Genomic DNA, 12,087 nt, shown 5'->3' with positions numbered 1-12,087 from the left:
CTTAAATAATGGAGATGTTCATGCTTTTCCCTGGTTTTAGCATATAAAGGGAATCTTTTTTGGTTTGAGACTAACAAAACAAGACATTAGACAAAGATTCTCTGATTTATCTAGACATATAATCACGTATTTCCCCTATTCAATGAAATGCAAAGCTAAATTCCTTCAAGGACTTAGGGTTTAAATATAATAGACACAGTTGAGCACTCTGATATTATAAAAAATAAATACAACAATTGGACTCTTCAAACCTTATTATTCTCAAGGCTTTATTTATTACTCTTGTAGAAGTAGCCATATATTTACATTGCACTCATTACTGCAACAAAAGCAGAATATGTTTTGTAATTATTTTTAAATGACTCCTTTTTTCCAAGTGGTCAGACAAAATAACAAAAATACAATGTTGTTTCCTGCTATAGAAAAACAATGGATTGCCATTCTTTGCATATACATTATGCATTACTCAGATATATTCTTTAGACCACCTCAGAGTGTATGATTAAATGAGTTGAATCATAAAGGATGTGAATCATTGTTTTGCCTTTGAACATCTGAGTCGTGTTTATTTGCCGTCACCATCTTCATTTTGCTTGCCTTTTTCCCTTGTTTTTTTGTGCAGTCAGAACCCTGCATGATATTCTTAATCAGCATGAAACAGTTCTCAGTGTTGACCTAACAGCTTGCTCAATTTTCTTGCGTGACGCCTGAGTCTTTATTCTGTTGCCTACATCGGTGCTTGTTGTGGAGCTCTCTCGTGGTCCTGTGTCAGTCTCTGCTGTTTATAAGGAGATGCTCATTTGGATAGAGGACAATGCTGTTGATAGCTATCCAAGTCCTTGATCTCCTCTCCCTATAAACATCATTACCACACACTGAAAACGTACACATTCACAACAGGCACACACACACACACACACACACACACACACACACACACACACACACACACACACACACACACACACACACACACACACACACACATAAAGCTGCTCATCCAAATCGGCGCTAACAGATTAGCAGTGATTATAAACAAACATGGAGGATTAATCCTGTGTGCTCTCAGTCTACTTTTCCACTGAGCTGGCCAGGGTAATTACCAAGTGCTAGATTGTTAGTGTAAACACACACACACACACATGCACACTTTGCTACTTAGTGATATCAGTTGAGTAAGAAGGTTGAAGATATCTATTGCAAAGAAACTGCAAGACAGCTGAAGTGAGTATAGGCCAAACTGAGATTGTATAGCACTACTTGCTAGCATGGCTAAAACACAAAAGTGTTGAATCCTGAAAGAAAAGGACCACTTTGATCTGCTGGTCACTGTGTGTGTATTTGATTGTAGTCTTTTAAGAGCCAATCAGATTTCCTTTGGCTAAATGTGACACATGGCTCAGATGTGTAGCGTCTGGTAGCTGTCATGTCACCACCTCCTGTTTAAATATTGCCTTTGGATTTGGCCCCAGTGCTGTGTAGCCTCGGGGTGCTTAGCTTCAGGTTGCATGACCTATTACTGAATCGGGTCAAAAAGCTGCTCTACTAAATGTCTTACTTAGTGGTGAGAATTGAATCATGAAACATCTAGTTTAGCACTGATTGTGATTGGTGGTCATTGTGAGAACTTTTTGTCAATGGTGGACTGATGTTTGTTTCAGTTTGGACAAATCTTCTTCACCTATCATGTATGTTTTGCTCAATACTACACTGCTTTGTTCACAGCTGTGTCGCCTCCACTGGATTTAATTGTTAATTCATTCTCTTATTTTCCAGGTTGAGGCCATCCTGGTCAACATCTTCGGAGGGATTGTCAACTGTGCAATTATTGCCAACGGCATTACCAAGGCCTGTCGAGAGCTGGAGCTGAAGGTGCCGCTGGTGGTCAGACTGGAAGGTACGAATGATAAAACACACACAAAGAAATGTAGGTTTAGCCTGTCTGACCCGTTTAATAAGCAAGCCCCCACTGACGCTCACACAATACACCATGCGCATCATGCACCTCAGAAACATGGGCCATCGATCTCTATCTTGCCAGGATTGAAACGGTCTTGACTTTAATGAGGATTTGATGATGCTGGATAATGTCACCGGCCTGCAGCGCAGAGTGCAGATGTTTTGAAGTAGGGTGGAGATACTTCTCCATAGTCAGTGTATTACTACAGTAGAAAAAGGTCGACATGACTCGCAATTTAAAAAACAGACAGAGTAAAAAAAACGGAAACCCCTCACTGGAGAGAAGCAATGTACTGCTGTCAGCAAAACATATTTCTGCTGCCTTAAAGAAAAGCCCTACTAAATACATGTATATCAGTATTAGTGTTCGCTATATTAAGAATATTTTCACTGTTTACTTTGCTCTGCCATTTCAGACAGGAACCAAAAGTCATCACATGCTCATTCTGCTCTGATTGGTTAGCTGGCTGGCTCTGTTGTGATTGGTCAAACGCTTAGAGATGTCCCGCCCTTAGTCACGTACAATGTGTTTGAGCACTACCCAGCAGAAGCGTGAGTGTTACATAATGTTGTCATTATGTTACGAAGGAGTCCAATGGATGGCAGGGGGGGAGAGTGTGTAGGAGAGAAACTCCCTCTGGAGAGAACTTTGGGATTTTAGCCTTTGCAGACCATTTACATGCACAGAAACCTGTATAACACACTAAAGGAAAGGGAAAACCCCAAGAAGCATAACAGGGCCTCTTCAATCGGTTAGTTTGTTTGTGATGTTGTGTGTATGGCAGCGCTGGACTAGCAATCCCTTTGTTTTGCAAGGTACAATTATTGCTTCGTTCAATAGAGTGTGGCTGCTCTATGAGAGAAGAATAATGTCATCAGTCCTCCGTCAAAAACATGTACGGTAAAGCTGTCTCCCGGCACGGTACCTTTCTGACCACTAGCCCTAAAGCCAAAACTTCTACCGAATAAAACTTACGACAAACTAAGAAAACCAACCCTGAAAAAAGATTTCAAATGAAATGTCTTTATTTTTTCCATTGGAAGTGATAAATGTATATATCATCACATCATAGTGGAATGTATAAATAGCCCAGGACAGCAGGACTTGAATCACCTCTTCCCCACCTTGTTGAAATCTGTGCAGCCGTTGTGTTGTACGCTGCTGTACTCTCTGGAGCCGATCCATCTTCATTGTGGCACGATGTCCCAGTAAGAACAGCAGTGCATTTCTCACACGCGTCACTTTTTGCCGCACCCGTCATTAGCGCCAGCCAGAATAACAATAGAGACGGCACTGATTGTCTCACCTTTCACCTGCGTATGCTAATGATACCTGTTCTGTGTGTGTGTGTGTGTGTGTGTGTGTGTGTGTGTGTGTGTGTGTGTGTGTGTGTGTGTGTGTGTGTGTGTGTGTGTGTGTGTGTGTGTGTGTGTGTGTGTGTGTGTGTGTGTGTGTGTGTGTGTGTGTGTGTGAGAGATGGAAGCGTTGACTCCTGTAGGCGTGGGGCCAGTTGGTGGTTAGCTTAATTGTCGAGATCCTGCTGAGTGGTGTGTCCAGAGCAGAGAGCAGTGGAGTGTGGGTTTGTGTGTGTGTATGTTGGCCCTCAATACCTCATACTGTATGTCCTCACACACTCTGCTAATATGGTTTGTAGGTCAGGGCTCGTAAGCTGTTTCTGGAACCCAACTGTGCAGTAAGGCACTACAGTGCAGTACAGATATGGCTGTTCAGAATAAGAGTGGGAATTATGGAAAGTTTACTCGTCATAATAACAGCTCTGAGGTCTTGTACTCTCTTAAATGAGGCCTGTTTACAGATATATACTAGTGATTCTCCATATTTATGGTTATTTGAAGTGTTTTCAATACTTCTTTTTCAAACTACCGCCTCACTACTATTACCAACTGCGTCAAACAGCAAGTGGACACACACATCGCTGCTATTCTCACATAGCCCCTCTTCCTCTAACTCGATCACAGTGCTGTTTATTTGTCACTCGTCTTAATCGCCCGCTTTGTGATGGTGTTAGCTCATTAAGAATGGCAAAAACGTTCACTGACAGAAATAGGGTTAGGAAGTACTTTGCATTTAAGGCAAATGAACAAGGAAACACAAAGGATTCAAGCTAATCATTTTCAGCGACGCTATGAAAGATAACTAGGGACAAGAGTTGAAAATGAGCAATAGCTATAAACTCTCTTTGCAGCACATCAATTTTCATGCTTTGTATTTGAAGTATGTTAAATTGCATCATCCCTATCAAATAAAAATAAGTTAAATTAAATACTAACACACATATAGCAACCCAACAAAAAGAAATATAATATGTGGTATATAAACTGGTATCGAATATAATTAGATTTTGAGGTATTGTTTTAACGTTAGAACTCCCACGTGTTATAAAACTGAAACACCTAGGCAGAAAAATGTGGGATAATGATCACCATCACTTGTCTATTTCCCCCTAAACACCACAAATGCTTGTTTTGCCTGCCTGAAATAATTCTGCACCCAGGTTATTATCGGGTCAAATATGTGGCTTAAACCCAAAACTCCTGGAATACCATGTTATCAAAGAAACATTGGTGACAGTTAAAATACCCAAGGGGTTTAAGTAAACATCACCATATTCCCAACGTCTGTCTTCATGCTTCTTAATGACCATGTGTCTGCAGAGTGACTGAGGACCCAATGTGTCGCCACAGATGCGACCGTGTTGGTGATCAAAACAAACCCTTAATTAGGCACCACACATTCCTTGAACCAGGCCATGTAATTCAACCTGACTAACAAACAGACTGAGTCCAGAAGGTTACCGCCGGCGGTTGGTCCAACCACGTTTTCCTGGCCCGGGCATAATCCAAGCTTTAGCTGTGGGTCATTACATCTCGGGCCGCATTCGTGTGGGGAAGATTGGTTCAGAATCAATCAGCTCAGCTTGCTAGGCTGACCGCAGGGCAGCGAGAACGGCCCAGCGCTCTTCAACAGGATCAGAATGGATTAACTGGCACACTTTTAATTGGGAAGGCTCTTTTTAAAAGGCCTGGGTTGATTACATTGGTGGAAAGTTATGTATTCCCATATGTGGAGGAGAGGGGCCGTGTTGTCAAGATGCTGATAAGGTTGAATTAGTTGATGGGGTGTGAGCTGATAGGAGTCCAAGTCAAACACACCCAGTTTGCACGCTAGTATTAGCTCTCATTTTATTCATTTCAAATGTAATTCTGCAGATTTAGCACAGCACATATATAGACACACACATATTTAAGGTGTTGAAAGGAAGGGATAAATGCGGAAGTACTGCACTGCCCCCTGTGGTTACACTATGAACATGGACTCAGTGAGGATGCTGTCTGCCACTATGGAAAAAAAATCCCCTTGAATAGCCCTCAGGGTGCAGGAGAAAAAAGGTAACTGCATTCACTTAACTCTGTTCCCCGGCCTATTGATCCACCGAGCCCTGCCCCAACTGTCCGTCAAACAGAGCTGGTTGTTGTGTCTTTAAGAGGAGAGCTGCCCATTTTTGTCACATTTAATTAGAAAATAGGTTTGTGATGTCCCATTCAGTCCTGATGGTGCTATTACTGCTTAAATAGCCACCTGCTGCTGCTACACACACATAGACAGGACACAAATGTACATACACACATATAGGTATACACAAATATGAACAAACTGGCTAGTTTTAACTCTTTAAAATCTGAGCAGTAATTCCTGTTTAGCATTTCAATTAGGATATGTTAATTATAATAGCAGAACAAATATTGGTTATATATATATATATTGTAAAAAAGGAGTTGAATTAATCATGATATGTCTCCTTTTTAAAACGGGAGTCTAGACAGCATGAGCAACCCAAAAAATGTGCTTAATGACCAGCTAGCACATCAAAGAAGAAGCGTCTGCAGTGTTCAGGAGAGTCTCGTTCTGCGTTCAAATGAGAAGCATTTGATGTCTGACACACAGGCTGAAGAGGGGAGGAGCAGGCCTCATCCACTTTTGGCTGTTAAGGGAAAATATTCCCACTGTCTGGTACTGATCATCATGAAGATTAAATATCAAAGTCAGAACAAGTATTTAGACTTTCAGTGATGAGAGAAAATGTCTTACACCTGTCCTTGTGCAGCAAGCCCCTGGTATATTCTGTCATGCTTGCAAACAAACATTCTGTATGTACTTATTGAGTGATATTACCGGCTGTTTGTTTCCCTTATATCAATGTGTGTGTGTGTGTGTGTGTGTGTGTATAACTACACTTTGGATATCAAACTAGTCTTTTGTCAATCATGGTGAAAGCCTCTATTAGTTGTGTTGCCCTGAGAGTCAGACTACCTGCCAAAAAGGCTCAGCAAATGTCTAAGATACATGAGGATTGTCCTTTATCTCTTTCAAACTAGCTTTACTAGCAACTGATAAACAAATTCCAAATCTAATTTAAATGAGTTTGTATGGACCCATGCATATAAGCACTGCTCTGTGGCACATAAATCCAAAATGAACCGCCTGAGTGATAAAAGAATAGCTGGATCATTCACATATATCGGCCTATGGAGCCCAATAGTGTTTCCTCAACTGTAGGAAGGAACTCGATGGTGATACATGATTAAAAAAGGGCTATTCAAATATTCTTGGGAAGTTGATTTACCCCCCGACAAATTACAGATACGCTGATTTACAGGCAACTTATTCTCAATTTTTATATATTGAATTTTGGGCACAATGACACCCTGAGACACACGTTGAAGTTGTAATTCCAAGGTTGGCCCCTACGATAACGAAAAGGTCTAAGCCCTCTGTCCCTTGGGGCTTTGAAATAGGCCCGTGGCAAATAATAAAACATAGCATAAGACTAGCACAAGAAGAACATCGCTCACTTATGTTGTCTTATTTAGCCAAAAGTTTGCAAACAGTAACCACCATGAGTCATACCAGACTGAGTACGGCTGCATAATGTCATTGTACTGTAATTACTCCTCAAAGGAAGTGGTTGCTACAAAAGTTCCGAGCAAACCATTTGAGATAACTCACCTACTACATAAAGAGATTTAGAAAAGTTATCAAGTCTCACATCATTTATTTTCTTATCTGTACCTCATAAAAGAACAAACCCCTTGTCTTTGATATAAAAGGAACCATGAGAAGAAACGAGTCACTCTGTAGGTCTGACACTGCGGCAGCTTATTAGCTTATCAGCTTATTAAGAGAGAATTAATCACCGGTTCTCTGGCGAAAGAAACAGACTTATTATCTTGTGGAAATATGGGGCTCTGTAATTGACTCTTACATTAAAGTGTCATTTCCACAATAGTCACACGTAAGCTTGCTCATTAGCGGGGAGACCTGACAGAAATGTGTTGGGAAGTGGCAATACTGTATATCATACGGCGGAATACTTAATGGATCTGGGTGTTTTAGAGTTTTGGATTAAAGAGTGTTTGGATAGGTCTTTCTTGAGAGGCTGGTCAGCTGACCCATCACCCAGCAGTTTGAGCTGGTGTGTGGTGGAGATTGGGATTGAATTTGAAATACAACAGATGCTTGTTAGTGTGTCTGTTTTTTAGGCCTAATGTGTGGTTTTAAACAATCATAGGTAGTAATAATGAATAATAACCTGCATAATGATGGCTTTCTGCTACGGGACAGTTATTTTGTGTTGTGTTTTTTGAAGGAAATTCCCACATCTCATGCTTTTTCATTTAAAAAAAATGTAATCCCTGTGTGTATCTGGGTCCAGCCAGTGAGTAGGTCTCTGGCAGCACCTAGTGGCTGCAGGTGAACACACACATTCTTATACTAAGCATACCCTACACTCACACACACACATTCACACACACACTCAGTGGTGCTATATCCAGCTGGGCTCTGTCCTTGCCTGTGCTGCTGTGAGCTATCAGTGTTCCCTACTGCTCACCCCCCCCCCCCCCACACACACACACACACACACATATGCAAAGAAAGAGCCACGTAAAAGCAAGTCTTTTCTTTCTCCCTCCCGCAGATGTGTGATTCCCCCTCACACTTTACATCGATAACACCGGTAGCTCTGATGCAGGCGTCTCAACACACAATAAGGCTTATCATGAATATTTATGGACTGAAAAATAGCAGAATTGAACGTGTTGTTTCCTTATTATTAGCACACTGTACACTTTCCACAGGCTTTTCAGAGTATATTTTGCTATATGTATTTGCTGCGGGCACATATGGCGGTTTAATGTCCTGTTTCTTCAACTTTGTTATCCTCTGATTGAATCATCCGACAGATAAAACTGTCATTATCAAAATGTGGTTCCCTCAATCCCAGGGAAGTTCACAGGTGAGCCTATTGTACGTAAAACAGACTACGGCCCCTCCTCTCGTCAGTATGAGCGACAGCTTGGAGACTACACACGTGTTTATGGACGCAGAGTGATAATATTCCATGCTGCAGGGTTTGATTGGGACATCCTATCCCCCTGTCCATGTGTGTCTCTTCCTGCTCTTGTTCTAATTAATTACACTGCAGAATTGATTGTTAAGAGTGTGAGCTTGCACAAAAAGAATGTGATTGGAATGACTTATTATGAGGCTGGACAAAACAGATGAAATATTAGGCGTTAAGTGGCAGTGGTAATAGAATTCCTCATGAAAGGTCTATTGATCAGGGTAGCCGGGGCTCGGGAGAATTCACATATCATGCGTTCTTAATTACACGCCAGCCCGGAGAGCTAAGGTCAACCTGTAAGCGTCTGAGTATGCACTCAAACACACACACACAGTGACCCCAGAAACACACCAATGCACAATTCAAACATTGTTAATTACTGTAAGTTTCTGTAAGGCTGCAACCATGTTTTCCATTATCAGGGTTGTGTCTAAACCGGGTAACAGGGGACCTCTTACATTCGGCGTCACCAAAATGCCAAATGTTAATTTGATGCCAAAAAACAATATTTCTGTTCATCAAAAACTGTATAATTACTCAAAAAATATGAAAATCGTATCAAATAGAGCGTCAGACGGCAGAGACAGCTTTCTTGTTTACGGAGCTCCGAATAAATAGGGGATGGATGTTGGGCTGTCTGCCGCTGGACGAGTGGCAGGCAGCAGGCTTACACTGAAACTGTGATTTCTGAAATAGATTGTTTCTTTTACTCTCTGTTTTTCTTTAGAGGAAATAAAGAAACTGACAATGCTTTATTTTCGCCGGGAAAGTGACTTTATCGCCCTCATACTGTTTGTTCAGAGAAAAACCCCTGCCTACGGATTAGGGCACAACTTTATCAATATGTAGACAAGGAGCTTTTGAAAAAGGTTGCTTATTTGGTGAAAAGTGATTTAGATAATACACTTAATTAGATTTTTCAGTGCTCGTATGATAAAGAGACTTATTGTTTGCACATCCAGGAAAACATACTTCTGTGTCAGACATCAGAAATGTAACTGAGGTCTGCTCACCGTTAGGCTGCTCATAAATACTTTATTTTGTCTTTTTCTTTTTACACGGCGACAATTCGATCTACAAAAGGCCCGAGGTGGTTCTTGTAGATGGAAATGTTACCTTGAAAAGAGAGGAAGAGAAACGGATCATGATGACCCAATGACTTATTTGAAACAAGATAAGCCTTTATGGATCCCCAGAGAGAAATCAGCTGGTGCAGCAGTATGAAGATATAAATAATAACGTGTAAATAGATTTATGAGACCTGACCGTTACACCGCCGTTACGAGATAATCTTTTATATGCAGTAAACTTTTCTACAGTATATTAATGCTGTATTAGTGGCTCCTACTTCAATACTTATGTGTTCACAAGTTTTTTTATAATAATGAAACTTCTTTTTGAACATGGATGTGTACTTTTGGGATTTAAGTTGATTAGCTTGTGCATATTTATAAGAGAAGATACACTTTATTGATCACAAATTGGGGAAAGAATCTCGTTACAGCAGCATGTAAACAAAGTATTGCAAATAAGACATTCAAAAAAGAGTAGAAAATAAACAATTATACAATATTTGTTATTAAATATAAAATATATTATTATCTTAGTCTACCAATATTATTGTTTTGCTGTTCATTGGCATTGTCTCTTTACTTTAACAATAAGAAGTGTCCCGTTGTGGGACTAATAAAGGAGGTCTGATTCTGATATATAAAATATTTAATGAAGGAGTTTTAATAAAAGAAAAAAAAAACTAAATCATGAAGAAAAAAAGAGAAGGTAATGAGGTGTTTTTAGAAAATAAAAATCCGAAGACCAGACAGTCCATAATTGTGGGTCTTTGCCATCATGTCCTCATGTGTGAAATCGGTAAATGTCACACAAACAGCTGTTTTTGTTGTTTGAGCAGCATGGGAGATTCGGCTTCATTTGACCTTTTGCTCCTTTGCCCTCTCCCTCTCATTGGCTCTCTCTCCCCCGTCGTCCTCTCCTTCTCCCTCTCCTTCCGTCCACCGTGGCGCCCCCTGCCCCGTGTTGTGACAGGTTTGTCAGGCTGGTGTGTGTGTGTGCAGCACTGGGAAGGCAGCCAGTTCAGTGTGTGGGCCCGGGGGCAGGGCAGGATGCCTCCAGGTGATTCTGTCTCTGGTTGGTTGGGGGTCTACCGGGGCATGGACGCCACCCTCACACAGCACCTGCTCCCCCTGACCTCGCTGTAGCCAGGGGAACACACACACACACACACACACACACACACACACACACACACACACACACACACACACACACACACACACACACACACACACAAACACAAACACACACATACAGCTTGGCCTCTTGCCTCACTGACATTGTTCACAGACAAACCACCCATAACTCCCTCCATCTGTCGTCATTCCTCCAAAGGTTCTCTTTGCCTTTCACACCGGGTGGTTTTCACACGGTACAGGTGGCACATCAGGTTCAACCTTGTTAAGCCTTCCTTTTTGTCATTTTGGCTTGAAAAGTGTCCTCTTCTATGTCTTCCAGGGACCAACGTCGACGAGGCCAAGAGGATCCTATCGGAGAGCGGCCTGCCCATCACAGCAGCGGAGAACCTGGATGACGCCGCCAAAAAAGCTGTGGCTGCCATCAGGAAATAGATTCAGTGTAACCTCACCGCCCCCCCCATCAGCTCATCCATACAGCCTCAGATCACAGTCAGCTTTTATTCACACATGCAGGATTTCAAGCCTTTGCTCTCATAGGCCTTAACAACAAAGTAACAAATCTAGTTTTTAAAGGATATTAATTGGAACAAAACACAGTCTTGTAAACATAATCATGTCTTGAAATATCATAAAGCTCCAGTGTCCTCTGGCAGGAATTGGATGGATGTCTAAGACTTTTTGCATTCCTTTTTCCCAGGCCAAAGACGCGGCTTTCCCTCTGCTTAGTGAGGCTTTTTGTTTTTACCTCCATCCTTTATAGTTTAAAGGTATAGTATGACTGACAACAGCCGGTGTTTTGAAATCATTTGATGCCACTAAGCTAAAAACAAAGGCAACACTACAGCTAGTTGTTAACTTTGGATCATCAGTCTTCATTCTAATTTTCCAAGTTAATACAAATCCATTAATCCATCCAATGCCTTGTCTAAGTATCAAATGAGATGTATGCCATACCCACACTGTGAACTTCGTACAACATGTCTTAACTCTTAAGTGCTCTATGGAAAATGTAATGATTACACCTGTGCCTATTCCATGGCGGCTAAAGGGTTGTGATGCTATCTTGCCAACCCTTCCAGTATTTTCATACAGAGTTGTGGAGAAAACAGAAATCTTATATACAATTGTAGCTTTTTTTACAATCATAAATGTACAGTCTATTGACCGGATATATCTTGAATGCAGTGTCAAAACTGTACATAATTTCAGAGATTAAAAAGAAATATTACAACACCACCGTCTCTCTTATTAGGTCCTTTCTCAATGGATTGAGGCGACTGTGGCTGCGAGGGCGTGGGGTCGTTTTTGTAAATCAGAAGGTTGTTGGTTCGATCCCAGCCCGAGCAGTCAACACGTCGATGATTCCTTGGGCAAGATACCGAACCCTGAGTTGCTCCCGATGGCCAGCGGTGTGTGAGTGTGTATGAAGGTTAGCTTTGTAGAGCACATACTGCTCTGCATGAATGAGGTGTGAAAGGGTTTATGGTATATAA

At 41.4% G+C, this 12,087-nt stretch overlaps 1 protein-coding gene across 1 annotated transcript in view; it reads left to right on the top strand.

Annotated features, from left to right (window-relative positions):
- Positions 1-11,827, top strand: part of suclg2 (succinate-CoA ligase GDP-forming subunit beta) — a 93,468-nt gene extending 81,641 nt beyond the window's left edge. Inside the window, exons 10-11 of the mRNA XM_063911801.1 lie at positions 1,777-1,897; positions 10,914-11,827. Coding sequence (XP_063767871.1) covers positions 1,777-1,897; positions 10,914-11,026 — 234 coding nt within the window. The 3' untranslated portion in view covers positions 11,027-11,827. The remainder of the gene's footprint in view (positions 1-1,776; positions 1,898-10,913) is intronic.
- Positions 11,828-12,087: the final 260 nt, after the last annotated feature.

Source organism: Eleginops maclovinus, chromosome 20, assembly GCF_036324505.1.
Source record: "Eleginops maclovinus isolate JMC-PN-2008 ecotype Puerto Natales chromosome 20, JC_Emac_rtc_rv5, whole genome shotgun sequence".
In the NCBI taxonomy this organism is placed as follows: domain Eukaryota; kingdom Metazoa; phylum Chordata; class Actinopteri; order Perciformes; family Eleginopidae; genus Eleginops; species Eleginops maclovinus.
Note: the sequence above shows the minus strand (reverse complement) of the source record. Positions and strands in the feature narration are given on the sequence as shown.